The sequence below is a fragment of the Nylanderia fulva genome, unplaced genomic scaffold (assembly GCF_048542155.1).
Source record: "Nylanderia fulva isolate GAGA-0341 unplaced genomic scaffold, ASM4854215v1 Scaffold3, whole genome shotgun sequence".
NCBI lineage: Eukaryota > Metazoa > Arthropoda > Insecta > Hymenoptera > Formicidae > Nylanderia > Nylanderia fulva.
In genome coordinates this window covers 757,950-779,068 of record NW_028190368.1, presented here as the reverse complement: position 1 = coordinate 779,068, position 21,119 = coordinate 757,950, and the positions used below count along the sequence as shown (strand labels likewise).

General features: G+C 33.6%; 2 protein-coding genes across 9 annotated transcripts in view; one reads left to right on the top strand and one right to left on the bottom strand.

Annotated features, from left to right (window-relative positions):
- Positions 1 to 21,119, bottom strand: part of LOC114937862 (rap1 GTPase-activating protein 1) — a 142,111-nt gene that overhangs the window by 75,937 nt on the left and 45,055 nt on the right. Inside the window, exons 1-2 of one of the 8 annotated variants that reach the window (XM_029311621.2) lie at positions 11,437 to 12,046; positions 9,443 to 10,127 (exon numbers count right to left, since the gene is read on the bottom strand). The exons of 5 other annotated variants lie outside the window; for them this stretch is intronic. In XM_029311621.2, coding sequence (XP_029167454.1) covers positions 9,443 to 9,675 — 233 coding nt within the window. In that variant the 5' untranslated portion in view covers positions 9,676 to 10,127; positions 11,437 to 12,046. Of the gene's footprint in view, positions 1 to 9,442; positions 10,229 to 11,436; positions 12,047 to 21,119 lie in introns of those variants that run through there. 2 more of the 8 variants (XM_029311703.2, XM_085484245.1) reach the window with 2 other exon arrangements.
- Positions 13,812 to 18,912, top strand: LOC114938184 (fatty acyl-CoA reductase 1-like). The gene is made up of 8 exons (XM_029312040.2): positions 13,812 to 13,916; positions 14,596 to 14,796; positions 14,896 to 14,989; positions 15,211 to 15,450; positions 15,520 to 15,617; positions 16,610 to 16,906; positions 17,530 to 17,790; positions 18,445 to 18,912. Exons 1-8 carry the CDS (start codon positions 13,903 to 13,905, stop codon positions 18,677 to 18,679), a joined length of 1,440 nt encoding a protein of 479 aa, XP_029167873.2. The 5' UTR covers positions 13,812 to 13,902; the 3' UTR covers positions 18,680 to 18,912.

Below are 21,119 nucleotides of genomic sequence, written 5' to 3'. Positions count from 1 at the left end.
ACCAAGATAGATATAGATAAAAAGCTCGACGTAGCGGGAAAACATTTCAATTATATCCCAGCTGAAAGCTAATCAATTTCAAAGATAAATTAAAATTGCTCGTTATTCTCTGCCGAGATTATTATTTTACGTTCGGGTATTTAACGGTAGTTGTTTATATAGAATTACTATTGACACGCATCGGTAATCATATAGCTGTAAAATATAAATTTATTCATAATATTTTGCCACTCCTTTCCAAATATTTTTATAGACGCATATTCTATCGTAGATCAAAAATTAAAAATTATTATATACTGCAATATTTTGTTTTAATTTATCAAAGCTTAGATATATATTTTTACGTAACATACACGCATATATCTTATTTTATATTAAAATAAATATATATATATATATATATTTTATTTTATATCAACATAAATATATAAACTCAAATTAATATTTTTCATCGTTCTCCATTTTTATACGCGAGAGAACCTGATCGATAACCGATTAATGATAGACCTCCGAAGACCGAGACATTGTCCCCTTTATCACTCGCTGTTATTAGCGCTTTAAAAGGCTACGATAAATGAGTCATTTCCATAACATAATGTCTTGCGACAGTGAAAAGGGGAAAAAAGGGTGAAATCAAGCAGCAGATTACAGATTTGCGAGCGAGTCCAGAGAACTTGGCTCAATCGGACAATTTGCATAGCATTTCGTCGACGCGATAAGGAACGGGTTCCTCGAACGGTGGTCATTTTGTATCCGCGTTGTTGCATTTATGTCAGTTATCCTTTCGAGGATCGGTGGTCTTAATGAGGCGCCTATCGCCGACGGACACACGCGGTTATCTCCGCTCTTACTTTCGCTTTTCTCCCTCTCTCTCTCTCTCGTACAAAGTGTGGTAGATGCTACCGAATCAGCTTTGCCTCGACTAATCACCGTACAAAGTTACGCGTTCGTAATATGCTCCGTGTAACGATTATCATTAACGTGATTAATGACGTTTATGACGTTTCGATAACAGCTCGTTGGGAAAGATCGTGTTGCAGAAAAAAATCGCATGAAACATCACACAGATATAAAGCGAGAAGAGATCGATATTTCAGGAAGAGGAAAACAAGTACATCAGTTTGAAAAAGTATTAGAATTTCCGCTTCATTGCACTAGAAAAATTGTATTTTCATTTTTTTAATTTTCCATTATTTTAGAATATCCTGTTCTCTAAAATAAGCGCCAAAAATTCTTTTAGAGAAATTATATAATAAAAATTAATAATAATAATAAAATATAATATACAATATACAATATATATAATAATATACAATATATATAAAAAGTAAATAAAAAATAATAAAAATTCTTTTAAAATTTTTTATTATAATAATTTTGATTTTATAAAATGTGACTGATATTCTTAGTCTTAGAAGCTGTTTTATATTGTAAAAGCTTAGGAATATATCTGTCAAGAGAGATTTTGTAGTCTGCAGTCCTCTTACTTGAAGAATACAATTTTTCGGGACGAATTTTTTATTCTCGCGCGTGGAATTTGAGTAACGCGATTTTTGCCGCGCCGTTTGCCAACATACATACATATATGTTTGTACATATGTATACAGGGTGTCCCAACCTTGTACCATACGTTTATGGGAAACTCCTAAGGTTATTTGGAGACGATTTTTCCTCAGCGAAAAAATGTCGAGAAAGATCATCATTTTTTTTAATGTTCCCAATTTTTGAAATCATGTATCTCTTTGTAACTAAGCCTTAAATTAAAATTCTATTAAAATAAACTTTACCAGAAATTAATTAAAAAGCGTAGTTTTGTTAATAATTTGTTTATTTTCACAAGGCTTCGTTTACAAAACAGCTTTTATTTTCAATCATTTCTAACTCGAAAATTATTGGTGCCTGAACAGGGTGTCCAGCAGACTCGATGAAAATAATATTTTCCCTGACTTTTTAGTATATATTTTTTCCAAATATAACAAATATTTTATTTATTTTTTTTATTTATATCAAATTTTTTTATCTCTATCAAACACATTAAAATAAAATAACACGACGATGAAAATATAAATTAACAAACACGCTGTAGATTAATCGATTTTTAACTACACAGAAAATTAGCGTGCTGAGAGTCAAGGAAAAGTTAATATTTATTTAATAAAAAATTTCAAATTATTGAGACAAATGTAGAATAATGTGAAAAAAATCCAGATATAAATAGTAAAATTTCCTCATTTTTCCCTGGCGATACCAGGTTTTTCGCCGAGGAAAAATCATCTCCAAATCGCCTCAAGAATCTACCGTAAACGTATGGTACCGTAAGTCTGGGACACCCTGTATATATATAAGTCGTGGGCGACAAACACCCGGCGCGAGAAGCGCGAACGCCCGCATCCTTCTTAACTTTATTGCATCGCGGCGTTATCGGTTATCGCGCGCAAGCCTTCGCGGAAACGCGGAATAATGAAATAGAATGGGCCATTGTATAATAACAGCAACGAGAAAGAGAGAGAGAAAGAGAGACGATATCGCCGCGCAGCGAAATATTTCCGAAATATTCGCGGTACATTGTTCGAGCATCAGGAGAGAGAGATTCGAGTATATTCTCGAGTGTTTTCCCATTTCGAAAGGTCTCTCGAAACACTCGAAAGGTTCTCCTCCAGCATGAAAAGCGTTAGTGTACTTCTATAAAATTGTCGTACACCTGATCGTTTTTAGAATTCAATTAAATTAGAATTTTAACGCAATATTAAATTACACAACTATAAATATGTAAAATGTCAAATATTAATTAAAAAGTATTTTTTAATATTATTTTTTTTCTTCTTTCATTCTCCAAAAATTGTTTACATACTTTTAAATAAATAAATACAAAATAAATTAAATTTTTGGAAATAATAATATTAATTTAAATACTTAATAATTTATGGAAATTTATTAATAATAATGCGTTGACGTCATGCATTTTTCGTTGAATCGTGATTAATGAAACGATGACTTCTGCGACCTAGCATTTTACGAGATAAAAGAAATCATAATGCTTTCCACATTCAACATCTTGTTCCTTAATCCGTCGATTTGTAACTATCGCGTTTAAACGTTACGGACCGGACGAGCGTTTCATTGAAAGGAGTACGCTCCTAGTATCCATAAGTCACGTTTAAAGGCCGCTGTGACTGGGCATTCATTTCCATAACTGTACCCGCCACTCCGATACGATGATTCGATAATTCTTCGAGCGAAACGTCAGTATAAGAAACGAAAAAGATCGAGCGAATCAACCGTTAACGACATAAGTCTTTCGCCGATGAGATACATATACGTATATACTATATATATATTGTGTAAGAAGAGCAAATAATCGCGCAAATCTGCTGCTGCAATAGCACGGCATATTAATTACTTCCGTATCAACAATCTCAGATAGCAGCAAACCGCGCGTATAATTGCAAAGTGTCATAGATTCTTTCGTTACTTAATTTTTCATTATGTGCAGAGCAACGGAAAGACACTCTTCTATTTTTTGTCGTTTAACGTATACAGTTTTACTCGAGTGACTGAATCGGAGAGATAATTAACGAGATTGCAATTATATTTAAGAGACATTAAGTAATTGCTAGCACTCGAACGAGCAAGATAAAATAAACAGTTGCGCGCAATAAAAAGTATAAAAAAAGAAAAAGGAAATAATCGACGTAATGAAATTGGTTAAGTGGAAAATGTAAATGCAGACGGTCGTTGAATAAATCCTGATTATTAAGGTAAGAGCGTAAATTACACTTTACACAACATATGTTCAGAAGCACATCGCGAGAGAGTTGGTATCATTATTATTCCACGACGCGATTAAAATGATTAAGATAGCGACAAATGTGTTGCTAATACAGGTCAGAACACGAGCTACTAGATATGTTGCTCTAAAAGTGCGATGCACAGTACTTTGATTCATTATTAGAGAGTTCCCAAGATGAGAGAGAGCGAAAAGAAGGCTGGAAAAAGAGGAACACCGATGCACGCATGTAAACTGTAACGTGGCAGCACACATGAATGCATATGTATGCATGTATGCACTTACAAGGAGAACGAGATGAACGAAGGGGAGAAAAGAAGAATGAGCGAAATGATAAAGAGGAGAACGAATAGTCGGAGATATCGCGAACACACAGTCACTTGTTCTCTTACGTGTTAATTTACGGGATACATATCTCGCTAGTACAAAGGATTAACGGAGGTCATTTTCGACAGAATTTTTTTTTCTCTCTCTATTAGAGTCAGGGACCTTTTTCGGGTTTTTTTTTTCAATTTACAAAATAAAAGTGTTTTAATACATAAAAAGAATTTTCTCTTGGAATTTACCCTGAAAATCAGCAATCGTGGGACAATATGGTATTGGAAAAATTTGATAAGAGTTCCCTTATGCTTAATATTTGTCAAAATAAAAAATATTAAGATCTATTACAATAAGATATATAAAAAAAATTTGCACTTCTTCACTTTGAGAATAATTATTTTTTAATCATTTGACAATGAATATTAAACCGAGATCAATATTTTCTTCGTTCTCTTTTAGCACGATTTATTGCATATTAATATAGATAATATTATATTAATTATTAATTTTACACAGAAAGAATTTTCTCTTAGAATTTATCCTGAAAATCATGGTAATCCTGGGGCAATATATTGTAATACTGGAAGAATTTTATAAGAATTTCTCCGATTAATATTTACCACAATAAAAATATTAATATCTACCACAATAAGATATTAAAATATGTTCGATTAATTTTACTATGTCCATATTAATATTTTTTTATCGTGGTAAATATTAATCACGATTTTTAGGATAAATTTTAAGAGAAAATTCTCTCCGTATCCTTTCGATAATCACAGAGATAAATACTTGCGATCTCGAAAAGACTTCAAATGCATTTTTCGATAAAGACAAATTTAAATTTTCCTTGCGGATGAAAAAACTCGCTGCAACGAATGCAAGATTACCCCATAGACGCGCGTCTCTTGTCGCATAGAGATGGAGAAAATATCAGCGAATGTAATCTCAAACGTCGGAATGCGACACGAAGCAGGTTATCGAAGCTATTCAAGGATAAGTGAAGCGTGGAGTACAAAAAAAAAAGAAGAAAAAAATGTGCGCGAGGTGCGAATTATATCTGTCGTCATACGAGTCAGAGGACGCGATGCAAGACTGTTTATGCTTGGGGGGAAACTGGTGCCCCATTGCCCTTGTTCGAAATATGCACGAAGCTCATTCGAGCGATAGGGAGACAAGATAGAGAAATAAGATTCTCGTTATGTGCCCGAGTCGATCGTAAACTGTAAGACATAATTTAAATTTTCTTGGTTATATGTGGAATTTCATTTTATATGCCAAGTATTATATCTTCAATAATGCAAACATAAATAATGAGACAAAATGAGAAAAAAATTTCAATATTTTATACACAATGTCCCAGACCTACCGTATCATACGTTAATGGGGGATTCCTGAGGCAATTTGGAGATAATTTTTCCTCAGGGAAAATGTCCAGGCACCAATAATTTTCGAGTTATAAACGATTGAAAATAAAAGCTTTTTTTGTAAACTAAGCCTTGTAAAAATAAATTATTAACAAAACTATATTTTTCAGGTAAAGTTTACTTTAATAGAATTTTAATTTAAGGCTTAGTTACAAAGATACATGATTTCAAAAATTGGGAACATTAAAAAAAATGATGACCTTTCTCGACATTTTCGTTGAGGAAAAATCGTCTCCAAATCGCCTCAGGAATCTCCTATTAACGTGTGATACGGTAGGTCTGGGACACCCTGTATATGTATATAAAACAATGATAATGTATGTAGACTTGTGGAAAAAGTTATCATGTCAAATACATATAAACTTTTAGCGAGAACTATTTCGGAAATTTAACACTTTCCAACACATATGTCGCGTTTCCTCAATCTTCGAAAACTTTGTCCTTTTCATCTCCCTGGGCAATAAATATTTCAGCGAAATTGTTTTCCAAAGTTACATTGAAGCGATCGCAAGTCATCTCGAATTACAAAGAGAAAGGGAGAAAAAGAGAGAGAAAAAGAGAGGTATTTGCCTTTATACCTATGCACCCCCAGGGATCAACCCTTTTTGCCAATCTCATCCACGAATCCCTTTGCTACTAAATCAGTATTAGGAGTGACGTTACAACCTCGACATTTTTCTCTCGATTTTACGATTTTCATAATACAGGGAATTCATTACTTAATATTCTGTTTAATGTAGTTGCACGAATTTACATATATAGTTTTTCCATCGAGCATTCTGACGTAAATTAAGAATGATATTCGTTTGATCGTATAATAAGCACAAAATATAAAATATATATAATTTATTTATAAAATTAAATTAGATTAATAAAACTTTTATTATACATTTTTCATAAAATAAAATAACAAAATATAAAAATAAAATATTTTATTTATAAATATTTATAAATAAAATATTTTATTATAAAGTATAATAAAAAAATTATGAATATATATTGCTTTTTACATTTATGTATTTTATTCGTGTAAATAAAAGTTTAATAAATTTTTTCGTATAACGTAAAATATTTTCCAAAATATACATTTCACAAAACTCAATCTTTATTAACTCTCAACTTTATTAAATCTTAAATTAACAGTTTAATTTTAATATTGTTTCTCCATTGTTATTCTAAATTTATTTATTTGTTATCCTATTCTTTCACACATATTTTTAGAACAAAATTCTATTCAATTGATTACATCACCGAATCGACTACGCCAATTTGCACGAGTTTGCGAGATATACGATAAAAAGGATAATGATCATCTTTGTCGGTGAACAATCGTGAGACATGAAAGATACAATAAAAATACACGTGCAGAAAGTCTCGACTCATATTATCCGTCTGCCCTCCCGATATGTCAACGACAGTAATCGGATACCAAAATATCTAAAAGGGTTACGTTTAGGATTTTCCACACGTGGCTGTGTAAATAAGCCAAATATACGGCTATACATGCGAATGAATATTTATGATGACGCGTCTTGAATTATTATAATTCTCGTTCGATGGTGAATGCGCGACGGGTGAATATCAGATACATCTTGTCGCTTGTGTGGACATAATGGCTTAAACGACAGCCGATTTTCGGTCCCTCGAATCGAGCTTGTAAATATTCCGGATTACGCAACAATCGTGAAACAACAATCTCGCGCGATCCGCATTTCTTATGTATCCCGATCGAGTGTTTTAAACGTTTCGAACGAATAAGTTATTCCTATATCCGCGGGCTAAATCGCTCGTCTTTCTCTCTCTTTACAAAGCTGCTGTATATAAATCGATCGTTGATACGGCTTACGAGGAAGCTTAATGGAGTATCGATCATTTCGGTGTCGAATATCAACGAGTATATCTTCCTCTCATGCCGCTCCTATTTATATACTATTTTTTTTCTAAACGTGATTGCGCGCCGTAAGCGTCTATGATTTATGTATGCAAAAGAGCGTCGTAAAATTGCAAATTCGCGTTTAGTTATACAGTCTAAAAGGATAAGTCGGATCAATGTAAAAAAATGCGGTATATATATAATTCGCATCACAATAACCAGCAGACAAGGTAGCAATGCAAGTTGCAATGTAATAATTTCTAAATGATGCATACGTATATGCTATAACGTTTATAAATAATTTATATACACAGAGAGATTTTCTCTTAAAATAATTTACTCTGAAAATCAATCGTGGAACAATATGGTATTGGAAGAATTTTAGAAGAGTTTCGCTGATTAATATTTACCACAGTAAAGATATTAATATGTACATAGTAAAATTAATCGAACATATCTTTTAGATTTTATTGTGGTGTAAATATTAATCAGAGAACTCTTCTTCCAATATCAAATTATCCTATGATTATCATGTTTTCGAGGTAAATTCTAAGAGAAAATTCTCGCCGTATACCCAACATATATTTTAATATGGTATAGTAATAAAATATTAAAAAAAAATATATATATATAATAAGTATATTTAAATTAATTATATTAAATTAAAATAATTATTTGTAAGATGCTTGCTTAATATCTCGCATGTAACGTGTCAAGGTTAATCGATTTAAGTCCAGGCAGTAAAAAGTATCGGTATGCTTGAGTGGCATAAAAATGCAATTTTGTGAAATTTCGTGACAGGTCATAAAATTTCAACTCAGATAAGATATGCATATTCGCATTACGGCATTCTTCTCGTATATGAAGATTGCATAGTGTCGTTGAAAGTTAGAGCGTATACCCGTTACACACGCGGTGACCGGGCTCTGTTTCTATCTCTCTCCTTCTCACCCTCGAGATTGCGCTTGCGAGCGCGAGTGCAGCCGTGTAACGAGCCGTAATCTCGCGGTAATTTACGAAATGACAGTCCATAAATATTTCGTCCGTAAATTGTGATTACGGGTTTGATCGACTCCCGGTCCCCTTCCTCGTCGTGTCTCCTCTTCTTTCCGCTTTCGTACGTTACTACTTAACTGTAACCACGGTCGCTCGACTTTAGCGAATCGCTGGAAAGGGGAACGGACATCGTTCGACCGGAAATCGAGAGAGTATCGGGAACGCGTGAGTTCGCGAGTTCCTCTTGGAAAACGAGAAAGAAGAGGTACGCGTCAAACAAATATAGTCTACGGGGGTTCGATGATTCACGCGAAAGATCGCGAGCGTCCGCAGGATTTTTTTCAACGAAGAAACGTGATTCAATTTTATTCTTTCTTCATTTTTTTTAAATTTAATTTTCTTCATTATTATTTTTTTTAATATTAAATATGCAAACATAATGTTTTAACGATTCCTAGGGGGACAATCATGAGCGTCCGCAGAATTTTGTTCATGGGGGGAATAATTAAAATTGTTTTGTTCTTTCTTCATTTTTTAAATTGAATTTTCTACATTATTTTTTTAATATTAAACAAGCAAAAATAATTGTTTTAACGATTCCAAGGAGGGCAATCATGGGCGTCCGCAGAATTTTGTTCATGGGGGGAATAATTAAAACTGTTTTGTTCTTTCTTCCTTTTTTAAAATTGAATTTTCTACATTATTTTTTTTAATATTAAACAAGCAAAAATAATTATTTTAACGATTCCAAGGAGGGCAATCATGGGCGTCCGCAGAATTTTGTTCATGGGGGGAATAATTAAAACTGTTTTGTTCTTTCTTCCTTTTTTAAAATTGAATTTTCTACATTATTTTTTTTAATATTAAACAAGCAAAAATAATTGTTTTAACGATTCCAAGGAGGGCAGTCATGAGCGTCCGCAGATTTTTTTCAGGGAGAGCATGATTAAAATTCTCTATATATAATTAAATATGCAAGAATAATTTGTTGCGCAAGATCGGCTAAAAAAAAAAAAAAAAAAGAAGAAAAGACTTTACCGTTTCTTCGAGAGGAGCGTGTAGGACTCCTTGGTCGCGGCGCAGATCCTCATCCGCATTTTGCGCACGGCCCTTTTGCGCACTCCACCTTCGAGAACTGGCATCCAGATGAACGGTCCCGGCCTCCCTCCTGTTTCACCCTGTGTCGCCGCGACGACACCTTGCCGATCGACACTTTGCGCCACGGGCGCGTTCTCCGCCCCACGACGACGACCTCGCGGCGGACCTCGCATTCGACTCACGTCGCGATCGGCATGACGCGATTAATCCCTCTCTCTCTCTCTCTTCGCGGAAGGAGAAAAAGAAACGCGCACAATAATTATTTCGTCCGCTCGACGCCGATTTTTCCGCCGCAGTCGCGGGTGAATATAATTTACAATCGGCGAGCTCCTCCTCGTTGCTGTCCTCCCTTATCTCGAGGTCGACCGCCGATTCTCGTCTCTTCGTCTTCTTCTTCTTCCTCTCGCGCTCGCCTCTAGTCTATTCGATAACCATTATCGAGATAAGAGCGTTCTCCGCGGCCCGCAGGCTCGAAAGGATCCTTTTGATGGATAGCGCGACGTCTCTCGGCGGATTCGCGTGCTTTTGGCACGCGTAGATCGATCACGAGGATCGATCGGAGATCCTATCGTCGGGAGATAGTGATAGATTGCGAGAGAGACTTCGATCTGATTGCACGGACGATCTATACGTATATATATTCGATGAGTCTGATTATTTTTGCTATTTGTTATTTGGATTTATAGCGAAGCTCCGAGGAGAGAGATGTGTTTTCTTTTATTTTTTATATTCGATAAATTTAATTCAATTCTTAATTGTGTCTCAAAATATTAAATTAATAACACTGTATAATATATTGAATAGAGTGCATCCTTTTTCTTTTGACAATTAAAACAGCGAAATAAAAGAACTATAAAAAGAAATGATATCTATTTCATTTTTATTATTACATGAAGGATTTTATATAATTTGTTTATTAACGCGCGATTATTAAAATCCTTATTTTAAGTGCGAGTTTAATTTTTCTAATTTCAACTTCAATAAAACATATATTACTTAAAATAATGTCACACAAAGAAACTGGTTGCAAGTTTAATATTCAATTTTGCAAATCTTGAATATATATGTAATGTGCTTCTTGCAAATACGTTTAAACTTTCTAATTTCTTTTAAAGCTTTTCTTTTCAATTTCCTCTTGTTTTTTTATACTGCAATTTTTCAATTTCCGGAGATTTGTATAAAGATAATACGTGAGATGACGTCTTTTATAGCGTACACAAGAAAATTGCAGATTCTCTGGTTTAAAAACCTGAATGATTAACAATGTAATAAAAGATCACAACCGAAAGAGAGAGAGAGAATCGAAACTTTAATTTATTGCCTTACACGGCGAAAACAGAAAAATGCTTCTAAGATAAAACGACGTAAGTAAAGCTTGAAAAGATTTTTCTTATCACGTTCGATAAATCAAGTAATTATAAATTGAAAGCTACGAGAGAATTAAATTCATATTTAAAATAGCTATACAAACACACTCTTTCTTCGAAGGTTATACATACGTATGTAATATTATATTTACATCTTGAATTTTCGCAGAGAATAAGCTACTTCATACATTAATATTCTATTTGACGAACAAATTCCGTTATAAATAATAGCGAAAATATCAAACTCAAAATCGTAAAAAAAAAATCATGGGCGTCCGCAGGATTTTTTCTAGAGAGGAACATGATTAAAATTTTGTTTCTTATTATTCTTTCTTAATTTTTTAAATTCAATTCTTTTATTTTAATATTTATTAAATAAAATTTCAAATAAATAGTGTTTCTTCACAAGGAGAGCAAATGCATAACTTTTTTTTTATATTAATTCCAAGAAAAGCGGACGTCCATGAATAAAATCGTAAAATTACAACACGCGTGTCAAAAATAAACGTGAAAGAAATTTGATTTCCCAGCGAGGAAAATCAAAGTGAACTCAGTCGAGTTACTTACGATCGACTTAAGAGAGGCGAATAATCCTTCGGGCGAGAAGAGACAACGCGCACTATTATCTCGCGGCTCTTGTATCGGATTTTTCCGGGAAGCAAGAGAGAGAAAGAACGAGAGATACGTAAGCGTAAAGACCTTTGATTCGGTCGCCCGCAAACGAGATCTAACACTATCGAGTTGACCGATTAGAAACGCACTCGATTATCGCGGTTTACCATCTGCGACGCTATCTCTCACAGACGAAGATGGAAATTGAAAACCGAGATTACGCTAATCGGAAGTCAAGCAAAGCAAACTATATGCGACTGTTATTCGAGCCGCTGTTTATCGGCCTCGCACTTGCCTTTGTTCGCGCGAAGCTTCGATAACAATAAAAGGGAAAATCTGCGGATTCCGTTTAGACGCGCGTAAAACTCAATATCACGCACACATACACGTTCAATCGCGTTAAAAGACGAGTCCTTTTTTTTTATCACACCCTTTTATCTTAGTTTCAAAATCACTTTACGTTTGTCACAATGTCGGTACTCAAAACGCGGAGAATATCGGCACGTATATTAAATTCGCGACGGATGACAGGCGAGAGATGACACGTGCGCGCGGACGGCTCGACGGAACGCGAGTGTGACGGCGTGCGTCACGCACGCGCCCCACCACGGCGCCGTAAGACCCCGGCGGAGATCGCCGGAGGGGGTAAAGCGGCACGGTGGGGGGGAGGGTGAAAAGCCGCGCGCGCACACAGGCCCCTAGGGGTTGAGGGAGGGGGGAGGCCTCCTGGTTCTCGCGCAACGAGTCTCGCCTACTTTCTTCCTTCTCCGTCTCTCGACTCGCATACTGTCGCGCGTATTTTTCCTCCTGTACGTGTATTTTTTTTTTTTTCTTCCTTCCTTTCTTTCCTTTCGAACGCCGGGTAGACGTTTATAGCGCACCTACGCCTCTTCCTCTAGCGATATTACTTCGGGCGAGACGAATACGCAGTGACTCGTACACGCTGAGAACGTCGCACTTTCTGAATGATTTTTAGAGAATTGCGATCGTATACGAAGATTTATGTTGGTTCCGTTGATTGATGAATTTTTATATTTGTAATAGATAAATATAGAAATGTTTTTTTTTTTTTTTTATTATTTTAAATAATTTTAGAGACCTCTCTTGTATCTTTGTCATATCATATATGTGTATTTTGTACAAATGGATAAACAAATATTTTATACAGAAATTTATAGATACTTTTAATTAATTGCGTTTTTATGTTCTTTTAATTGAGTGTAAATAAGTTTAAATAATGGATACGTCACAGAAAAAAAGGAATCCTTGATTCAAGTATATTTTTATTCTTGAACGCTATTTAATTGATTTATTAAGCATAAAATTGTAATTACAAATTTTCATTTTCCTTAATAATAAATAAGTTTGTGTGAAATATATTTTATCATTAAGATATATTCTTGTTTTAAAAATCGCATATATATGATAAAAACAAACTTAGTCACATTTGAACTAAGAATTATTATATATACTTGAAAGTACCGCTTATATCCGATGCTCACTTACAATATTTATAAGTACAATAAATTTCAGCTTGAACCAAGAATATTTTGCACTTTGTTTTAAGGATAAATTATCCTTTATCCAAAATTATTTATATTTGGCGCTATTATAAGGATAAAATATACTTGAATCGAGGCATATTTGCATTTTTTCAAGGATACTGTTTTTTCTGTGATCATATATTTTGAAATAACTTTTACGTGATTATTTCGATTGACTTGAATTTTGCATCGTATCCATTATTTAAATTTATTCACACTCAATTAAAAATATATTAAAACGCAGTTAATTAAAAAAATTGTTTATCACGATGAGTAATATTGCAAACGAAGTGTAATATTGCAACAGAGAGAGAAATTTAAATATAAAATTATTTTTTTTTTTTCATAAAAATTTTAAATAATATGCAGCTATCTCCAGTCTTTTTGTTATCTATATATATTTCGAATATAAAAATGATGAAAAAATATTTTATACGCAAAAGATTTATATAGTAAAGGAGAATATTTTTAATCAATTGTGTCAATATTTTAAAAAGAAGTATGAATAAGTTTCGATACATAATTTAAAATAATTTTTGCATCCCGCGATTGTATACGATTATGATTACGTCGGGGGCGAGATCTCGATTTGCGATCGTCCGAAGAAATTATGTTTATCACAATAAAGTAATATTGTGAAATATCGAAACTTGATCGATGTAGTTGGAAAATGTCGAGTCATTGTAGAACTTTGATTTAACTTGCCAATTGTCCACCATTCTTCCGACTTGAATACATTATTCACAATGAGATTTCATATTCTATATAGTAAGGTGAAACGTAGTGTTCGTCACAGTCAAAGTTTGACACCGATAACGGTGACTTCGAAAATTACGCGACTCTCGAGAAGCGCAAGAGAGCATTTCCAGAAACCGCGATGACTGATCAAGCGTAAGAGAGAGATATGTCTCGTGACATTATTATATTAGTTCATACACGTGCGGAGATATTGTCAAAATGATACGTATAACTAGATAATTTTATTATATTATTAAATTATATTTATAATAAAATTTATATAAGATGTATATATTACATATTATACAGGGTGTTATAAAAGTACCGGAACGGCAGACTAACTCGAAAAATATATGAGTCCTAGAAAATATGCTAAGTATTGGGTTTTTATGATTTTTTCCTAGCTATCTTCTGATGGTGACCTCAGCTAGAAAAAAATCATAAAAATCCAGTACTTAACATTTTTTCTATAGAACTTATATTTTTCGAGTTATTCTGCTGTTCCGGTACTTTTATAACAACCTGTATATAAAAATATATATAATTTAATAAACATAATATGTATAATATATAACTAGATAAATGATATATATTATATAACTAGATATTGTAAATTTCCAAAATGTCAAATGTATATATCGCAGAGGAAAATTTTACATAATCGAATCTAAAAATGCGCCTTCCGTTTATCGTCGCAGTTATATAAAAGTGCTCCTATTAAGTAATAGAAATTCCTATTTCGAGCAACAAAGAAGAAAGTTTAAAGGTTAATTAGTCGCGATAAAAAATCGTGTGAGAAAAGTAATTGCGGGAAATTATTTTAACGTTTCAGCAAAGAGACTGCTGACGATCCGATAGAGCTGCAAAACGATCCGATAGAGCTGCAAACCGATCCGATAAAGCTGCAAAACGATCCGATAAAGCTGCAAAACGATTCGACGAAAAGTATCGCGGAAGTTTTCTCGGATTGTACAGTTCTCGTAACAGGTGGTCTGGGCTTACTCGGAACACTTCTAATCGAGAAATTGCTGCGGTAAGCATAAATCAATCGACCGTCAAACTTGCAAGGAACTTTCTTATATACCAAATTATCGTTATTTATGCAAAATGTTGCGCAATTTTTTGTACATAGATTTTGTCCGAAAGTTAAGACATTGTACGTTCTTGTAAGAAAGAAAGATGGAAAAAGTCTTGATGAACGTGTGAAGCAACTTGCTGAAATGCCCGTAAGAATTTTTCCCCTTCAAATATCTCTTAAAACAACTCTTTTTTCTTCGAAAAATCAAATAATCGCTCTATTATTGTAATAATATTTTATAATGACAAGTGAAATATTAATTAAATGTAAAATTATTGATATAAACTATATATATTTATACCTATATGTTACTGTTATATTTGTTTGTTTTTAATTGAAAAAAAAAAAGATTTCGTCTCTTATTGTTAGTTATACAAGAAGCTGAACAAGGAGCAGCCCAATTTTCTGAAGAAATTAACGTTGATCGAAGGTAATTTGGACACGGAAAATTTAGGTTTGTCTCCGGAAGATCGAGACAAGCTACTCGATACGGAAGTAATTTTTCACGGTACAGTTATCATACGATCCAATCTTTGCACCATGGCGAACATTCATGTGAAGAGCACAGAGCAAATATTACTGTTGGCGAAAAATATGAGCAATCTTAAGGTATAATAATTTCATAATTTTATCATTAAAAATGATATATATTAAGAAATCATCGCAATAAACTTTCAGGCGTTTGTTCATCTGTCAACCGTTTTCGCTCATTGGAAGCACAAATCTATCAAAGAGAAACATTATACCCCGCCAAGAGGGTATAATATCGTATCGGAGTGAGTCTTATCTCGAAATAAAAAATAGCTCTCTTTCAATAATCAGAAATTTCCTCGATATCGTCTCGTTTGAGCAAAATAAAATATTTTTCATGGATCAGTGCAGCAAAACAATATAATTATATAATTTTATTATATTATTATATTATTACGTAATATAATAAAATTATTATTAAATTATATTTATAATAAAATTTATATAAGATGTATATTATATATTATATAATAATATAAATATATATAATTTAATAACGTAATATGTATAACATAATGTAATTTTATTATATTATTTATAATATAATAAAATAATTATGTTACATAATAATATATTATTACATTATATTATATTATATAACAACTTTTACATTAATTGAACGGTGAAATCAATTATTTTTTCGAAAGATGAGAAAAAAATCAGACGTTTTATTCGATTTCTCGTTTTCTACACTGAAAAAAATTATTTAATTATTCAAATAAATATTTATTTCAATACTATTTTATATATCATTTTTTTAAAACTAATAATATTGATTTGCCGTAAAAAAATATTTATTTGATATAAGAAATCCTTTTTCAAAACAGATAAATATTTATTTGTTCAAACAGATGTGTAAATGAAATTATTTAAGTAAATATTTATTTGAGTTCAATACACAGAGAGAATTTTCTCTTAGAATTTACCCTGAAAATCATGGTAATCATGGGACAATATAATATTGGAAGAATTTTATGAAAATTTCTCTGGTTCATATTTACCACAATAAAAATATTCGATTAATTTTACTATGTACATTTTAATATTTTTTAAAATATTTTTTGTTGTGCTAAATATTAATCAGAGAAACTCTTATAAAATTTTTCGAATACCATATATTGTCCCCCAATTATCACGATTTTCAAGGTAAATTCTAAGAGAAAATTCTCTCCGTGCAGTTTTTTTGTCAGTGCATATGCATTTCTATTTTCTCGAGAGTTTCCGATTGACTCGACAGATTGAACGGCAGCTGGCTCAACACGTTCGCATATACGAAAGCGATCGCGGAGGAGACGGTATTGCGATACTGTGACAAGATACCGGCGTGCATCGTGCGACCGTCCGTCGTGACTTCGACCTGGAAGGAGCCGATCATGGGCTGGGTCGACAGCGTGTACGGGCCCGTCGGCCTCCTGGTCGGTTCGGATCTCGGTTTATTGCGCACGATAGATTGCGACACCAACAAAAAGCTCGACCTCGTACCGGCCGATTACGTGACGTCGTGCCTGATTGCCGCCGCCTGGTGCACCATGAAGTGAGCTGCTCATTAATCCGCCCATTTCGATGAATACGGTGTATACCTTTCTTTCAAACCAAGGCGGAAGTAGAGAGCGCGTAGCAAATAAGCGCGAGTAAAAAGAAAAAGATGACATAATGGTATACGACGACGAAATCAATCTTGATATTTCTCTCGACACACAGTAAAAATGATTATGTTTTAAGTATTAATTCAGTTAATTTAACGTATTGTTGTTGTGTTAATTGAACTTGACTGTTAAATTATTAAAACAGCTGAAAAGAGATGTAAAAATAATACAAAGTGCATCTATTTTTAACTTTACTCAATAAATATGTTCTGTTCGATTAGTGACGAGATTTATCTTTCACAGAAAAAATGTTGGTTTTTTATTTTATAATATAAATGGGAATAATGAAATCTGAAATTAACATTTTTAGTTAATTTAAATTTATGTTAATTTTACACAAAATGTATTTTAAATTATTTGAAGTTTTGCATTTATTATGTGTTACAATATTAACGCACAATATATGTGTCTCCATTTAACATATATCCATATTATGTCAAATTAACATGAAAATTTCTACGGACGTTTGGGACGTGTGATATCTGTTAACACAAATTTTTCAACTATGTAGGAATGCCGAGGAACTGAAAAAAAAAGATTCTAAACCGGACATAGAGAAGGTACCGGTCTACAATTTCGTATCGTCGTGTCAAGAACCGATAACCTGGCGAAAGTTCCAAGAGTACGTGCGCGCACATAGATCGACGAAGCTGCTATCCATGTTTTGGAACAATACGTTGTGGATGCAGCACAAGATTCTAGGCTACCTGTCCTACTTGTTGCCCGCGGTCGTCGCGAACACGGCCGTCGTTCTCGCCGGTCAGAATGCAAGGTCAAATATATTTTTCTTAATTTTTGAAATACGCTGATTTCATGGAAATTATTGATAGATATCGTCAAAATCGTGTCAAGACCGCCTGAACCCTTATTCTGTCAAGAAACGGGTACCTTCAAATGTTGAAAATGTATCGAACTTTTTTAAGGAAAAATAGAAAGGGACTTTGTATTCGGAAATCTCCTAAAATATAAAAAGTGCAATATATCGAAAATACGGAAAGAATTTTCTCTTGGAACTTATCCTGAAAATCATAATAATTGGAAGAATTTTATGAGTTTCTCTGATTAATATTTACCACAATAAAAATTATTGATACGTACATTCGTACATAGTAAAATTAATCGAACATATATTTTATATTTTATTGTGATAGATATTAATATTTTTTACGATTTTTTATTGTGATAAAACTATTAATCAAAGAATTTTTTTTTTCTTATAATATTTTTCCAATTATCGTAATTTTTAGGATAAATTCTAAGAAAAATCTCTCTCTGTGTACATTTGGTACTCGGGTATTTATACATTGAAAGGACGAAAAATTCTGCGTTGACAGAAGTGTCGAAAAAGCGATTTAGCGATATGAAGAAAAGCGTGCAACATAAAACATTTTCATGATCCATTTTTCTACTTTTTTTTTATATTTAGCCGGTGCATGACCTACAATCTGATGAACTCTTATCTCGAGTCGATGCATCACTTTATGACTCAGCAGTTGAACATTGAGAATAAGGCGACGGTCAAACTGTGGGAACAAATGAGCGCGGAGGATCGCAAGATATTCGAGTTCGATATGAGAAACTTCGATTGGAACGAATACGTGAAACAAATGATTAAGGGTATTCACGAAATTGCCAACGAAACGTCGAACGATGTTGTGTAGGAAGGACTGGCTGAATATGTCGAACTCTGATCCCCCCGTCTTAGTTTGAAACTCGACTTATTATGTGTAACCAAGTCGCGCTTTCTCTACGTATATAATTTATATAATCTAGACTAGAACCTCCAGGGAGTTGGACACCCACATTTTTCTTTCCTTTAAATATTACAAGGATATATATTGTATTAATCTCTCATAAAAATATGTATTATAAATAAAGAGCATGCAAAAAGAATCAAAAATAGTTATTAAGTACAATAGAAAGTTACGACATGTCCATTTTATCATAATTTGCAGTTTTTTTGCTCTCAATTTTATTAAAAAATATTACAAGGATATATATTGTATTAATATAAATATAAAAAGTATATATTATAAATGAAGAACATGTTCACAATCAAATAATTTTCAAGTATAGAAAGTTATGACAAGTAATCTCCGTTTCACCGTAATTTGCAGTTTTTTTATACTCTCAGTCTTATTGAAAAATGTCGAGTTGAATTTCGATTAATAATCGGTATTTGACGAAAGTCGTTTAAACATACGAATTAATAAGACATTTCCGGGGAACAAACTGCACTTTCGCATCGACACAGAAGCGACTAGAAAATGGCAATGAGTAGGAAACTAACGACTATCTCTTGCCGGCCAGTGAAAGTGGAGATATTCGGAAAAGTCCGGAAACGGTGTATACATACGGCATACGTCACGGCCGCCACGTGGTGGGGAAACGTCACGGCGGCGTGATTTACCGATAGCAACGCGATGGCGCCCAGTTCGGGATCACCGGGGTGAAATCTGCTATTCAGCAGAAATGCGAGTATCGCGAGTATCTCTGCGATCGTGATATATCCCGAGCATATGTGCTGTAACGCTCGTAAACCACGCCGACAACAATGCGGCCTCTTCGGTCTGATTGTCACTGTTCCAGAACCGCTCCGAGGGCACGAGTGGAACGTCAACGACCCCGAGGGGAAACAACACTTCGGAGAGACGATAATACGTCTTTAGGAATGCGTAATCCTCCTAGTATCACCTTCGATTTTATCGGCCTCGAGATACGCGACTATTTAAATAGCAATTATTTGACGTATAAAATAAGATCAAGCTGAATTAATCTTCCTCAAAAATCATGGTAATCGTGCGACTATATGGACGACATATTTATCACAAAATATGAAATATGTTTGATTAATTTTACTATATGTATATGCATATTGATATTTTTTATTTGTGATAAATATTTAATCAAGAGAAATTCTCATAAAAAGGTTTTCAATTAAAAAATTTCAATTAAAAACACTTATAAAATGTTTTCATGATTTTCAGGGTAAATTCTAAGAGAAAATTCCTTCTGTGTAAAGGTAATAATTAATATAAAATTAATATAACATAATTAATATACAAAATCGCGCTAAAAGGAACGAAGGAAATATTGAATCTAAATTTAATATTCATTGACAAGTGATTAAAAAATAATTATCCTCCAGATTCTCACGTTATTCCGCTTTATTACAATTTAATCTATTTTTATCTCTCCCAATTTCATTATCGCTCACAATATCAATCTCTAATTTTAGAATCGATATCTCGTTATATACATATATGAGCCATACCATCCATCATACCATTTTTCCAAATATTCCGATTGCTATGTACTTCATATATTAATTAAGTCACATTAATTAAGTCTGGTTCTATTATAGCTGCATGGTAGCTGCGTCTCGTGCATTCGATTCGTAGAAAGAGCGGTTATTTCGCAGCATCTACCTACACGAATCCGTTCGATCATCCATCTATCTATTTATCTGCCTACCTACCTACCTACCAACCTACCTACCCATCTACCTACTCACCTACTCGCGCGATTTGTCCCGTTTCCGCGGCGTTTTTGCGTTCCGTTGCTCTCCGAGGCCGGTTTTCTCGCGTGTCGAACATCGAGGTTCAATTTCGCGAAAAGCAACCTCGCGCGAACTGTTACAACTACTGTTATGAACTGAATTCCCGATTTGTCACACACGAAGAAGGCAGAAACATTACACGGCCACCATTGCTGCGTCACGTGGGAATCATTTATTTCCGCAACGAGTCCAAGAAAATTATTTTATCTATCGATCATTTCGAACAATCTCTCCTCGCCGATTTGGGTGAAATAAAAGATGCATACAGACGCGATGGATCAAATCCCCGGATGGTGGACGAGAAAGACGAGGAGAGAAACGCAAACCGCGGTGAAACAGATCGTGTCGGATCTGAAACAGTGCGAAGAATGGATTCTCTCATCGTTGCGGAAAAAACAAAGTTTCAGAACAACGAGAAAAAAATTGCCCGGCCGAAGAGAGGACCACAACGAGAATTATATATATATACGTAATACTTGCTAATATTCGGATGTAACACTTTTGAATGAAACGAATAAACTTTTGCGCATTTGTGCGAGTTC

Coding starts and splice junctions, on each gene's coding strand:
- LOC114938184 (XM_029312040.2), top strand. Junction 14,990..15,210: donor AGCAACTTGCTGAAATGCCC/GTAAGAATTTTT, acceptor TCTTATTGTTAG/TTATACAAGAAGCTGAACAA. Junction 16,907..17,529: donor GCCGCCTGGTGCACCATGAA/GTGAGCTGCTCA, acceptor TCAACTATGTAG/GAATGCCGAGGAACTGAAAA.